We start from the raw sequence: 15,650 nt of genomic DNA, 5'->3' as shown, positions 1-15,650 counted from the left end.
TTACTTCCAACCGGAAGTCGCGCCCACTTTTGACGCAAGGCCTCATGGGGCGTAGGAAACTTGTGGATAGGCAAAAAAAAAAAAAACAGCGCAAGCGTCACACGTGTGTCTTCAGTGTATGTGTGGTAAATAAAACTGCGCGTCGGCTGCACCAGAGCCGTTGAAAAACGTATTCATATTTAACGGCTCTGGGCTGCACTATTCATTCACACGGAACATACGATTCATACGAACAGGATTCGTATTTAAATAGTATTTGTGCTTTAATATTCACACACACACACACTAGTCTATATCGCGATTTTTATTTAAAGTGTACTGAACCGCTTTCTATTTATTCCTCGAAAATATACAGTAAAATCCTTGTTTATGACTGGATTTCGTCAGCATTTTAGGGGGGCGGGCCGTGCCCCTAAAACAATGGTAGGGGAAACACTGCATGATCCCACTTTTATTCGTGCAAATGCCTTTTTGCATTTTGTACGACAAGAAGTCAAAAGAAAGCGCGCTGCCTGTGAATGTCCTGAATGTGACTTGCAGAAAGAAGCGCCATAATGCACATACACAGACCGCGTGCCAGAATGCAGTTCTCTTTCGAGCTTGAACGAACAATAACAGACAATCTTATGGACGAAAAGAGTTCTGCTTTTAGGAGAATGAGGCGATTGTGAGAACCGCGTCTCAGCAACGGCTGCTCTTAAAGGGCCAGTAGCGATAGCGAATAAAGCGTTCTGTCAGTAAAGTTAATCAAAGAACAAAGGGAACATAGAAAATTACTCACTGCTCTTGACTAAAGAACTTTTGTAGCTTTAATAAGGATTAGTCTATTTATAAATCATGCAGCGCAGACTGATAACTTTATTCAATTTCTGTATCCTACCCGTTAAGACAGGAAGGGCACAGGTAAATATGGCATTTATTATGGGTTTATGTGAGGATTGTTTGAAGTTCACTTAATTTAAAAGTTGTTGTTTTTTTAGCCTAATAATTTTTTTAAAAAGTTGATAGCTTTCAATTGTAATGATGGAATCACTGGTTTGGTTGATGGTTTATTGATCATTATAAGTGTTATCAATCATTTAGTTGTTGCTAGTTTGACTTGAGAAATGCACATTATTACAATCAATGATCACTAATCTCTGTGTGCATTTTACTTTAGAACCATGCAAGTTGACTCACGAAACCATGTGTTTATTATATCGCTGTCGCAATTGCAATATTGTAATGTGCAATATTATAGTTTCCAGGTGAGGACGGAGCTTTCAGCTTGATGCTTCTGTCTCCATGGAACGTAGTAATTTGCTTTGAGGCAGTTGTTGCATGTGAGTCTCCTTGTTGCCTTCTTGGTTTCCTGTGTGTTTTCTTTGCTACTGTGACATGCACCTGGCAGAGGTCTGTTTGCTTTTACTCAGCCTGAACTAAACCCCTTCCTGCCACAACGAGAAGCAACAGGCTATTATCTCAATTCCCAATATGATAAAGTTCAAATATAGATGGCATCTTATTTAATCGTGGTAAAGAATTCACAGATGGGCATTTGTCATCAGTGTTCCCTTTTGACAAGATTAGAGTATACATTCTTAAATAGTAATTATTGGATTAGAAGATCTCACTGATGTTCCAGATGCTGAGTATGATAATTTATGGAGAGGTACGTTTTTTGACATGAGCAGGATGAGGCTTCTCCTCTGTGACATTTCCTTTGAGTGAAAGTCATGCTGAGGGGTGCATTTTCCAAAAGATCATCAGCCAACTGTTGCTAGTTCCATCGTTTATAACATGGTTCAACATTGTCTGTAGCTGCGTTTCCGTTACCCTTCAATTTGCGCAAATTGAAATTGCGAAATGAAAATACGCTCAATGGAAACACGTCAATTTCGCAAAAACTCCCGTTTATCGTAAAAAAGTTTTTACGCTCGTATGAGGAGGTTTTTCAGGCAATTCGAAAAAGGATTTTTTTTCGCAAAACTGCAATGGAAACGGATTTTGCGCATTTACAGTCACCTGACTTAGAAGACGGAGTGTGTTTTAGGTCCGTGTCTGCAAATAATAATAATAATTATCATCATTAACCTATTATAACATTTATTAGGCTACATATGTAGAAGACGCTTTTATCCAAAAAAAGAACAAAGCAATTCGTCACATCTCATTCATAGTACAGGTGGGACAATAATAATAATAGGGCTAAGATTATCACAAATAAACACTCGATTTTGACCAATATTCAAGAGTGTGTGCGGAGTTTGGAGCACGCACTGGATGGCAGACAGGTGCAGGCGCGCCGTGAACACTTTCATTTTCCCATCAAAAGTGGAATCAACTTAAAATACTCTTATCATTTCTGGTTATACAGAAAATAATAATACATTATTCACAACTACTTTTATTTGCGTAATGTCACAATAATAAGAAAAAGTTGTGCTTTTGTAAAATAACATAAAACAATCAGGCGCGCTTTATGATATTTGTGAACTGGAGCGCAAGAACTGGAACAATATCCTTTATAGACTAAAGCTTGAAATGTCCACTTTAAAAAGAACAAATTCGAATCGTAAACTAATACCTTCTGATTATGCAATCCGTATGAAAGGTGCCGTTCTCTCTAAAGGTGCATCCGGAGATTATGTTTTTAGCTCGTTATTTTTTCAGACGCATTTATAATAACTCACCTATCACTGCGGGAAAAATATCATAAATATCCATGTTCTAATTTGGCCTTAGAAAACCAGTAAAATCTAAATTTTTCCCATATTAATTTGTGAAAATTTTAAATGTTTTAAAGGGATAAAAAGTCATAAACAAATATCTGAAATTTCGTTGAGATGTATAGGCTATAGCGCAGCATTGGTGTAGTCAAACTAAAATGTTGGTGTTCAACTTTGCGTTTTAAAAATACAACCATTCATTTTTCGTTTTGCAACGACCCTTTGGACATAATACGAGAGAGTTCTTTATTAAATTCTTTAAAAAAAAAAAAAAAAAGAAACAATAGAGGGAATGCGCGTGACGTCACCGTCGGCCGGAGTGCCTGCAGTTCCTCAGTGAGTGGCAAAAAGACTGAGCGGCTGTATGTGTTCAGCGTGAATGCCACGAAAACACAACACACACAAATAAAGTGGGAAAGAGCTTTGCGATTGACTAGGCCTACAACTAGATTTGACAAATTCGGAGGTATATTTTTACAGACTGCTATAGAAAGAGGAGCAAATGGATCGCTGCAATTCACAGAAACAACTGGACTCCAGTTCAAGAGATCTTAGGCAGTCGAGGGGAATCTCTGGGTTACGGCGACTGACTGCAGGTCTCACCAGGAAGACGCGGAGAGAGAGAGAGTGGGTACCAGTTCTGACGTAGCCTCAGGAGAACTGGACAGAGTAGATTTCAGAAGATTAGCTGAGAACAGGTAGCACTAACCAGACGGACGCCAACAGGACACGACAGGACAGGACGACGGTGAAACAAACGAGACAGAGGTTTGCTTCCAGCATTAGATGCTCAAAAGAGAATCTGACAAAGAACGCAGCAGGAGCAGGGAGAGAAATAGAGAACTAATCAGAGGAGAAAGGGAACAGGTGGAAAGAGGGAGAACGAGGTAGTCAGAGGAGATGAGGAACAGCTGGGAGAGCGGAGAAAGAGAAAGTAGCCTAATATGACCAGCAGAGGGAGACCGAGTAAAGAGAGAGAACCAGACACGACAGGACATGACACGTTCGACATACACCTCCTTTGCGTAGGTCTGTGCTCTTTAAATGCAGTAATAACCTAAAATAAATAAATCACTGACAAACATGAACATGCTCTGATTATAATCATACAGCCTATAGATCATTTTAGCTGATGTTTTGTATGATTTATTTTAGCAGCTTGTAAATTATTTATGCTATCTATGAAAGTTTGGGGAAAGTTTTACACCTAATACAAAAATAAAACATCTCCAGTTAACTACCAGAGAATTCATTTATTGGCTATTAAATAGCAGAGAATTCATTTAGTTCGCTATTAAATAAGAGATCTAGCACTCAAATCTGTTGTTTTTTAAATCAAGAGGAGCGCTCTTTTTTTGCTGCTATCAGTTGCATGGATACAGTGTCTTTTGCGGCTAGCGCTTCAATATATCGCCGTTGCAGAGACTATTGTGTACAGATAATACTTGCAAAATATAACTATCACACCGGCCCTCGCGGCCTTGAAACACTACCGGCCCAACTGGAAAAGTTCTGACTCTCTGGACTGCCACTCGGCTACTGACTGACGCCACAGTATCACTTGTGCTCACGCATGCAGCCGTGTGTTTGTCTTCTTTGCTGCGTGAGTGAGAAGAAAAAACTTAGACGTCCAAAGTGTGCACTGAAAGTGTGCATTGCACATACCAACATAAAATTCATCTCTTACAAATCTGGAACGCGGTGATTCATAAAAGTATCGTTACTAATAAATATAGGTATTGTGAGGTTTTTAATTTCCCAAGTATCGTTATACTTTTGAAGTATCGGTTGCCCGTGCAACACTACAGTGCACACTACAGTGCGCACTACTTGTTTGCAGTGTTTACTTCATATTTGTAACAATTTGTTTTGTCAAATTACAGAAAAATATGGCAAAAGTATGCATATGCCTAAATCATTATTTTAGTACTATTGTAGTTTAAATTAATCATTTAAATTATTTTTTTCTGTTCATTTTAATTTAATTTGTGTTTTTATTGGCATTTTTATAGTTTTTATTTAAGTTTTTTTTTTTTTTAGTTTTTAAATATATATATATATATATATATATATATATATATATATATATATATATATATATATATATATATATATAAAATATTTATTTCCTTCCACACTTGACACCTGAGACACTTAAGATGCACACTGTTCAATATGATTGATCTTAATTGCTTGAAATATGATTGGAATCCAAAAGGAAAATATAGTTAAGTGCAAAATGAGCTGTCATATCAGCTATATGAAATTATAATGAGAACATTATAATTGTGTTAGGGGACAGATTTTAATTTTTTAAAATTAAATCAGGCTTTCAAAAAGTATATAAAAATTTGATTTAGATTTATCGGCCGATATATCGGTTATCGGCTTTCAAATATAAAGAATTATTGGTTATCGGTCAAAATGTTCATATCGGTGCATCCCTAATATATATATATATATATATATATTATATATACTGTATATATATATATTAGGGTTGTAACGGTACATGTATTCGTATTGAACCGTTTCTGTTCGAGGCTTCCGGTTCGGTACGCCTACAAACCGAACGATTCCTTGGACCAATTTTCCTGCCGACAAAATACGCACTCGTGCGGCCACCACAGCACTGTGCAACATCAAATGGCAAGCGTAATGAAAGCGAATGAAACTGCGCTACTCATTATGTGCTTCACGGATCGTTTATCAGTTCAGACCAGCAACATCTGTGCAGCGGGAGCCGATCTCCATCAAGCGACACTGTTACTACACAACACTAAGAGGCCAGTGAAGATAACATTTGAAGTTGCCACTGAAGTAATAACACTGCGAGATCTAGTGAGAAGCATACACATTTCTCCGTTATTAACCGTATATCTCTATAAGATCAAACAGCGCTGACGTGGAAACCAGGAGAAACATTGTGCCGTGAATGAACTAGTAATACTTTACGTCCACAGACCAGCAACATTCACCATGAATTTAATATAGTAAGGGGCGTCGCACCCGTGGGGGATGTGGGTGTTTTAACACCCACACTTTTCCCGGTGAGAGTGTTCAACACCAGCACTTTTTCCTGCAGTTTTTCCGCAGTTTTGCACAAACGCATCACTAGTCGCTCCTCCGTTTCTCTAGTGTTCTGTGTGTGCGCTCGCTGCGGCTGCCTCCTCTCAAACATGACACCGGCTTTGAGTGTGACCGGCTGATGATTGGCTGTTCTGCCTTAAGTCCCGCCTCTCTTGATGTGTTAGATGTATCGGTCAGCTCGTGCTGAGAAGGCGGGAACTTATGGTTATTTACATCTCCCTTTTCCAGGTACTTTGAATGAGTGTTCATGCTTTTGAGGTTTTTAAATAAGCTTGATATGTGTTTGGGAATATGTTATGTTTGTTTTGTTGACATGTCGAGTGTTTTCGTTATTATATTTCATATTTTTTGGTTATACAGCACAAGACTTAATTAAGTAACGTTATAGGCATTATGTTTAAATATATAAAATATAATGTAACGTAGACTGAGACTATATATCATATCTAAAAAGATGTTTGAGCCCTCTTTAGGTAGGCTACAAGTCAATGCTTTTTTGTTGTTCAATGTGCACAGGTCATGGGTCGAAGCCAGTTAATTTTGAGCTCTCAATGTGCACCAGATTGATGCATTTAACCTTGCTGCATTTTCTGCAGCAAGATCTTGGGAAAGAAAAAAACTTCATTATTTTAACAAGAATGAGACTGAATAGCACAAGGTCTTGTAAAAAAAACTTTATTTATTTTTTTCAACAAATAATTTTGAAAAGAACGAGACAGTAACGAGCCAGATGTTAAAAATAAGCAAACAAACAAAAAAGAATATAACAAACTTTTCAGACAGATAAAATAAATAAAAATAGTAGCTACAACATAATTTGTTAAATTTAACAAAAGCAAAATGTAAAAATAGAATTGAAACTTTAAAGGAGCTAAACGCAAGTCTCTGAGTTTTTACAGAACTACGCCCCCTCTGGCGACAAGCGAAACTGCAACCAGAGCTGTGCGCATTCATGGAGGAACACACACACTCACACACACACACATACGCACGTTTGCACAAGCTGTTCATAACCTAAGGAGCATCAGCCGCACACTGTGCGGCACACATCTTTTGTTACAGTCATAATGAGGTAATACAGTTATAAATCTGCAAGTCATTTAAAATATATGAAAGGAAAGGCATTCGAGTAAATTACACACAATGTGTGAGAGGGGGAAACGGGGGAAGTAAAAAACTTCGGTTTTTGTTTCCATCTATCTCCCTGTGCTTACTGTATCCACTTATGATTGAATTATTGTGGAAACACGTTCAGTTATCACTTTGTATAGGACCCGTTTGAGCCCTAGAGCAGACCGGAGATCTCTCCGTTTGTTGAAAGCCTTCCCGATGTTGACTCTCGTCTTATTCCGACGCCTAGCACGGACAGACAGAAGTTTTATTTTCTTTGTCTCACGTGGAGTTTGCGTTGGGGTTTGTAATGAACTACAAGCCGGTCTCTTTCCGCGCCATATACAGATTTAATGAAGTGCACGTCACCGAAAGCAACGGATAAGCTGCATTTTATTAATCATCGGCTAATTTCAAAATCAGCAAAGACAGCAATAAGAGAGATTGGCAACAGGCCTGGTAAGATCATTTCATTTCTTTACTTTTAATGAAGATGGTAGTGTAAAGCGTCTGCGACTTACTTTCACTTTGATTTGCGATAGATTGCAGCGCTGGCTTGATGAAGGGGCTCAGCTGCTCATCTGAGGTGATGCGCGTCATCATATATGACTAAAATAACATGACATATAGCTTGGTTTCAACAACCAGATGCATTTACACTTGTCCAGTTTCGTCTGGAATGCGGCCCAGACTACGTCCTCATCGAGCGATCGGATTCAAATCCGTCCCTAATGCGTTTCGGAGGGCATTTACACCCTGGTCTTTTCACAACCGAATAGCTATACGATCACAGAAAACGCATGAAGTGACCAGGTGTAAACAGCCCCTTTGAATCCATCGTCTACTTTTGTGGAAAACTGACTAGAGTTGTGTCGCTCCAGTTGTCTTCTCTGATGCGGAGAACGGCGGCGAATAGCTACACAAACCTGCCATACATAGCCAGGCGAGCGTGAACGCGCATGACGTCACGGCCAGTCTCAGATTCGAGCCCGAATCCCTCTTATATATTTCACTGTACAGGATTATAGAGGCGATTGCAGTGATCAAAGAAGGGTTCATTCAGCTCATCAGGCGATTGTTTAAGCATGTATGGGTTAGAAAACGGCTATTTTTAACATGAAATGTTGCGCAATGCACCTTTAAGAATAGAGATTTAACGAAATCTCTATTTTTGCACCGACTGCTAGCCACATCGGTGGGCAACAGTATTCCTTGTGGAGCGTAGAAATTCATTCACCCTGTCCTTGATCTGCTTGCCGTCACTGCTAGCCATGTGTGTAAATCTCTTGGCAACTCAAGTCGTTATAAAGTGTCTTACGTTCACAGGCAGTCCACGTTTGCCTCTTGAACCATCCCAGTTTGTTGTGGATGCCCACTCTTCATAGATTTGCTGCGGTACCACTGTAAATTTTGTTAGGGGCCGACTGACCATCTGGAGCACCTGGACTTTTCCAGGTGGGCCACTGGCCAATGTGAATTAATTGCCATAATTCATATCTTTTCTACACAAATTGGTGAGCGAGTCGATCGCGCGGGTGCGGCCAACAATGGAGTGTGTTTTGTGTGCATGCGAGTATCTTGAAACGCCCCCTTTCACGTCTAATTTACAGAAGTTCCTTTCACACAGAGATTCCAGAACAAACAAGACTTTGAAAATATGTACGCTAATTTTAATATTAGCACATGGTCCTTAAGCATTAAGGCCACCCTTAAAAATATTCTTGTTTGCCGTAACCCGACCGACCCTGTCAATTTTGGGCCGACCCAATTTTTTATTTTTTTTTCCTTTTAGTCCGACCGACTTGCCGGTTGTAACTTGCGTTCAGACCGACTGATTTTTTTTTTTTTACTCTTCAAACGACTAATTCAAATTCAATAAAATGATATTTTAGTTAGTATTGTGAAAGTTGCTTATGTCTATAAATGTAGGCTACGTTCTTTCTTTTAAATAAAAACCCGTGGCGTCATCGTCATCTGATTATGTTTACACGATTGGTTTACCCGTGTCACACTGTCTGTATGGCTTGTAGCCTACGTTCGCTTAGTTTCATTCAGTGTTCCCGCTTGGTAAACCCGGTATTAAACGGGCAACGGGGGTGAATATCAACCATTTCTATATATAATAATAATATTAAACAATTTGTCTGTGATGCAATTTTGCTATTCACAGTCCAGAAGAGAGAGCGATCTCTCACCCGGAGCCACAGCGCGCACAGCACGACAGCCATGGACATGAGGACATGGTTACCTACACTTTAGATCTGGGATATTATTCTAATTGTATTTTAGATTTCCGATTTCAAAGATTATAAAAAGATATTTGAGATGAAACCATTACAGACGCATTCTGTCTAGCGCAACTTCCTCCCCTTCACAGCGTTGCGCTGTCATTTCTTCCTAAAACCCAAACGTACCGTCAGAATCAGCACGATCGCTGATTGTTGTAAAATGCAGTCTGTACTGTTGCTAAACTGCGGACGCGTTCAATCATTAGAAGAGCTATTAAAAGCACAAAAGTCTGTGCAAGAGATGCTGTTCAAAAGGCGACGCGCGCTCCGAAGTGCACTAAAACGAGACAAGAAAAGTAGGCTATAGCCTCATTTGGGGCTTCATGTGCGCATCTAAACTATCAAATATACATAAAATATAAAATGACCTGCTCTGAGATTCATTTAAACACAGTTTATGTCTTAAATGGACGTAAATAGTTGGGAGAAAATGATGGCGCATCAGACATCTATTACAGTAGAGTTCTGCATTCGGTCTTAAAGGGCCAGTAGTCTAATAAACATGTGACGATTGAGTCAGTGATGCGAATCAAACAACAAAAGGCAGAGAAAATCCCTCACATCTCTTGAATGAATAACTTAAACTTTAATAAGCATTAATCTAACTATGATAAACTATGCAGTGTCATTTTACATTTGATTACTAAATTAAATTTCTTTTCAGACAGAGCGACAGACTTAACTGAAAAGTAGCTAATTTTAGACCTTCCTGAAATAAAGCACTGTGTATATAGGCTAATTTGTATCTTTGTATTCTTTGTTTCACCATGTGTTTGTACTTGTTTTTGCTTTTATCTCATGTATATGAAAAAAAAGAGAGCCAGCACACTGTTGCATAACAAATATTTTATTCATTTTGTGACTGGCCTAAAACGTAACCGGTTGTAGGTTGCATTAACACCTAGCGGTGGATGCACAGTTTGAAGACCCAGTCAGTGACGTCACAATATGCAATTTTTTTTTTTTAATTTACTTTTTTTTTTACACTGAATCCTGAAAAAATGCTTAATGCTCAAAGAAGCATGCTTGCAAGCTCAGTTGTGAGCCAGGGAAAAAAACGACATAGGCCGCCTACTGCATCTAGCCAGACAAATCTCAGGAGCTGAGTGGGGGATTGTTGGGGGAGGGTGCATATTTTGCATTTGAATGTGTTACATTCTAAAACATTTAATGTGTGACACACACACACACACACACACACATATATATATATATATATATATATATATATATATATATATATAGCTCATGATAGCCAACATACAGTAGTTACAAATTTATCAGTTAAATTCGTACATACACACTTTTCTTTAAATCATCCAGCACAAGCAGGATGCCTATTCTTAAAGTCTTGTGGTGTTTTATAAAGAGTTCGGCAAAAGGCGGATTCAAGCTCTCGTCTCGAAGGGGGTCTCGCCCTGGGTGTAATTCAAAGTAGAACCGCCACTGGTTCTACCACTTGGCCATGTCTGAACTCACTGAGAGATGCCCAAATGTTTGTTTCTCCAGTGTGTGTACGCTCAAATGAGAGCGAAAATGTTTTGTGAGTGTAGGCCTACTTAGACCTTTTACAGCTTTAAAAGATGATTTTATTTTAGCTGTTATGAGAAAAATAAATGCAAGAGAATGTGACGCCGCGTTTGTCGAACTCTAATTAATGCCAGAATAAAACATGATTTTAGAATATGCACTCGGCATGATGTGTCAAAATACTTAATTATAAACTTCAATATTTCGTTCAAAACTCTTTGTGACATTTTAAAAAGCCGTGAATAAATGTATTAAAGTCACTGGAAACAGGACTTTTAGCCCTATTATTATTATCCAACCTGTATTATGAATGAAATGTGACGAATTGCTTTGATCCTTTTTTGGATAAAAGCGTCTTCTACATAGCCTGTGTAGCCTAATAAATGTTATAATAATGATGGTAATGCATTTTTTTTTTTAAGCGGCCGAGAGTTCGGTGGTGGACGGAAAATTCACATTTAAAGGTAAAAGTATTGTTTTCATTAATCAAATAGCCAGAGAAACCAGTGTTAACAGCCAAAAGTTTTTTCTTCTTCTTTTTCATCAATTCATTCATCACCATTGTGTGGCTTTATTTGTCTTGTGGAAATGCGAAAACGAAAAAAAAAAAATACCATTTATGTACATTATTATTGATAATTTATTATTTTATGCAACTTTAAATGTGTTAAAATAATTCGTGGCTCTGGACGTTGTTTATTTTTGTAATGGCATCTGAGTGTTTGCAAGGTTGATACATTTAAACTATAAAGTCCGTGAGGGGAAAAAGTAGGCTACTTCACATTTACATGAATAGCCTATGAAGTAGGCTGTGAAGTTCATTCCCCCACTGGTTATTTTGAAAATTAAAGGAACAAAATGTTGGTCTATTGTCACAATATTAACAAATTGTTGTTAACTACAGCTCTGTCCACCCATAAGTGCGCATCTGAAGCGCTCGGACCGGTCCACAGAGAATTGTTCTTTCTTGTCGCCAACTGCCGATGACGAGCGGAGTCGTTACCTTGCACTGGACTTTTTATATTCAACTGGTTTTAAATATTCAAATAGGGTTGAAAAGCTGTATAAATATATTTACCATGGTCCATTTCTGTACACAATAAAAAGCACTAGCCTATGAAATCACATTAATGTAGCCTGTTAATTACACTGTGCAAACCACAGTAATACTATCCACAAGATGAAGAAGGGTTGGCTCTCAGTCTCCACAGTAAATAAAATATAAATTTTATTTATTATCAGGGCCCTGCTCCCATGTCCTCCAGTAAAATAAAAATAAATAAATAAATAAAAAATATAGCTGCGAGCAGCGATGAAGGGCCCAAGACGATGGCACCGCAACCCCGGTTCCTTTAGTTACCTAAAGGCCCGGGGTGGCGGTGCCGCCGGCTTCGGCCCTTTCATCGCTGCTCGTAGATATATATATATATATATATATATATATATATATATATATATATATATATGTATGTATATATATGTATGTATATATATATATATATATATATATATATATATGTATGTGTATATATATATATATATATGTATGTATATGTATGTATATGTGTATGTATGTATATATACTGTATATATATATATATATATATATATATATATACATACATACATACATACATATATAGCTTGTATATATATTTTATTTATTAAGGGACAAGACAGGATATTACTTCCCTGATCTGAGTAGAACAATAATGTCTAGTTGTGTGAGGCGTGATTGAACAATGGAGACAAACACATACTGTACTCTGTCCTTTTGTTCATACAGGAAATTATTCAAACTGGAATATATATAATTGTGTACACTTGCAATATAACACAACATTGTGTTTGTGTCAAACTATAAACTCTTGTCAAATTGCAACCTACAACTGTCAAGCAACCAAAATCTCTCTCTCTCTCTCTCTCTCTCTCTCTCTCTCTCTCTCTCTCTCTCTCTCTCTCTCTCTCTCTCTCTCTCTGCCATCTTTTGGACATTCATCATGTCACATTGGTTTTAATTTCTTGTCCTCTAACAGAGCCCTAATCTGTTTATTTTTCAGTTACACATTCTACATTGATTAAAAAAGAAAAATCAAATGTGTTTTTATTTTATACAGAAATAAATTATTTATAATTCAGCTGAGAATAAAGTTAAGGTTAGTTCAAATTTTAGGAAAAACACATATATGATCTGAATAGCACATTCATTTTAAATTCGTTCATGTTCAGTTACCAAAAATACAATCTTAATTTAATTTAAAGCAAATAATAAATCTGAAATATATGGGTTGTATGTAGGGGTTTCACAACTACTGATTTTTGCTAGTCGACTAGTTTTGCATAACAGTCGACGACTAGTCGTTAAATGGTTTATTCGAGGGGTGTGCGACATCACGAATAGTAAATGTCTCCACGATCTGCTTTTGAAGAAATATGGTAGTAGTATCGTGTTACAGTGCATTCTATCAGTTCTGGCGCCTCTGTCTCAACTGTACAACGCGACGTAGCCTACACATCACACGTTAAGGATTAGGTACTGGACACTGCAATTCACAAAAGTTCATTGTTTGCATAAGCCTTGCCGGTTAAACATTTAATTCACGCGCTGTTCTAACGTGCGCTTTCCTGAGCACGCGGCATATCCCCGACGCTCACAGGCATTAGAAGCCTGTCAAACAGCGCCTGAATACTGGACTAAGTTATCTTTCAAGTCTTATTATGCTAATACTGTTAAATACACACAATGTTTACATAAACAGAATTGGCTATGTCTAAAGTGAAAGCAAACATTTGAGAGAAAATCTGGGCTAATATGCATCTATATTAAACACGTCGCGTGCTGGTCTAAAAGCGAGAGTAGTAGGCTTACTCGTATTTTCCACACTATAAAGCCTTTAATTTTCTCAATCCGGCCTTTTCTCAAACCTTATAATCTGGAGCGCGTTATATATGGATCAATTGCTCGCGCTCGTGTCCATCTTATGCCCGCTTTGTCACACGGCCAGTTTAACCTCGTATAAATCAGGTTATGTGTCTCCCGCTCACGAGCGCTCTCTCTAACACACATACGAACAGACACTGCTGTCAGCAGGCTGCGAATGTAAGTTACGTGCCCGCCCCAGCGCGCTCACGCTTACTAAATAAACGCCTCACCTCCGACGCCGCGCACTCGCTGCATTCCCTTTAGCAGATCTTGTGGATGCATAATGCAAACCCAGTCAAACGTTTGAAAAATGTTCTAAAATAGGTCATTGAAGGTGCGCCTTATAGTGCTTATAGTATATAGTACTGCCGCTTGTATTTAAAGGGATAGTTAACAAAAAAAAATCTATATATATGTCATCATTTTGTTTCCGACTAGTCGACTAAGGCCAACAGCGCCAACTAGTGGTTGTGACAGTTGACTAGTCGACTAGTTGATGAAACCCCTAGTTGTATGCATATTTTGTAAAAAAAAATAAATAAATAAAGAAGATATATATCCAGAAAGACATGGCCTTAAACTTTAACAGGGGTGCAACTCTTATCACTGCAACAAACGTAGTCACACACACAAGACACGTTGCTTACATTTTAGATGCAATATTGACTTTTTCTGTTTCAGCAGAGAAAATAGTTAGACAAAGATCACAGCAAACCATCATGCATCTCAAAGCAATGTGTATTCTCATTACTGAATGGTTCAGCATTTTGAACGAATGAATCCATGACTCGTTCATTAAGACGGTCGCCTGGCGACACCTTATGGCAACCCCAGCGCCCCACCGCAACCTTTGGCCCTTCATCGCTGCTCGCAGCTATATTTAAGTATATATAGTTCCCTATTAAAAAAATAAAAATGCATACAAAACTATAAAATAAAACAGCACAGCCTTAGCTGCAGTTATATTAACAATCAAATCACGGGGGAAACTTCTTTCTCAAAGAGGGGAAAAAAATAACTTTCCCCATGTGACAATTAAATGTCAAATGTCACATACATCCAAAATAGAAAGAACAAAACCCAAAATACTCAGACAGATGATAATCACCATACAATACACAGAAAAATATACCCCACCACATGGAATTTACAACTCATTAAATAATATCAGAAATATAAAACCATCCATCACAAATAACTGCACATATATGTTAGTTAACATCTTTAACAGTTATATATTTTCTAAAATAACATGGATAACATGGAAAATAACAATTCAAGAAATTAAATAGATGTGGCAGTGAACACCAAAAAAACCCTCCTTACCTTTCCACAAGGAAATAGAACTGAATTAAAAACAGCTCCACCCATGTGAAGAAGGCCTAACTCACACAGTGAAACACTCATAGAACACAGCTCCCCCCTAAGGCTGGGAGAAACATTTTACATCATTCCTACATCTATATATATGTGTATATGTATATATATATATATATATATATATATATATATATCATATAATATGGGGGGCCAAACAGGAAATAATGAAATGTAATCCCGAATATATAGTTATAACTCTGAATATATAAATGTAAATCCCGAATATATAGTTAAAACTTCAAATATATAAATGTAATCCTGAATATATAGTTATAACTCCGAATATATAAATGTAATCCTGAATATATAGTTATAACTCTGAATATATAAATGTAATCCTGAATATATAGTTATAACTCTGGATATATAAATGTAATCCTGAATATATAGTTATAACTCTGAATATATAAATGTAAATCTGAATATATAAATGTAAATCCTGAATATATAGTTATAACTCTGAATATTTAAATGTAAATTCTGAATATATGAATGTAAATCCCGAATGTATAGTTATAACTCTGAATATATAAATGTAAATCTGAATATATAAATGTAAATCCTGAATATATAGTTATAACTCCGAATATATAAATGTAATCCTGAATATATAGTTATAAC

General features: G+C 37.3%; 1 protein-coding gene across 5 annotated transcripts in view; it reads left to right on the top strand.

The window, feature by feature from the left end:
* mcph1 (microcephalin 1) overlaps nt 1-15,650 on the top strand; it is a 227,642-nt gene that overhangs the window by 80,866 nt on the left and 131,126 nt on the right. Inside the window, exon 11 of one of the 5 annotated variants that reach the window (XM_089117255.1) lies at nt 11,149-11,190. The exons of the other annotated variants lie outside the window; for them this stretch is intronic. Coding sequence (XP_088973381.1) covers nt 11,149-11,190 — 42 coding nt within the window. The remainder of the gene's footprint in view (nt 1-11,148; nt 11,191-15,650) is intronic. 5 annotated transcript variants of the gene reach the window in all.

The sequence above is a fragment of the Pimephales promelas genome, chromosome 11 (genome assembly GCF_988280905.1).
Source record: "Pimephales promelas chromosome 11, fPimPro1.hap1.1, whole genome shotgun sequence".
Classification (NCBI taxonomy): domain Eukaryota; kingdom Metazoa; phylum Chordata; class Actinopteri; order Cypriniformes; family Leuciscidae; genus Pimephales; species Pimephales promelas.
This window is presented reverse-complemented; position numbering and strand designations above follow the sequence as displayed.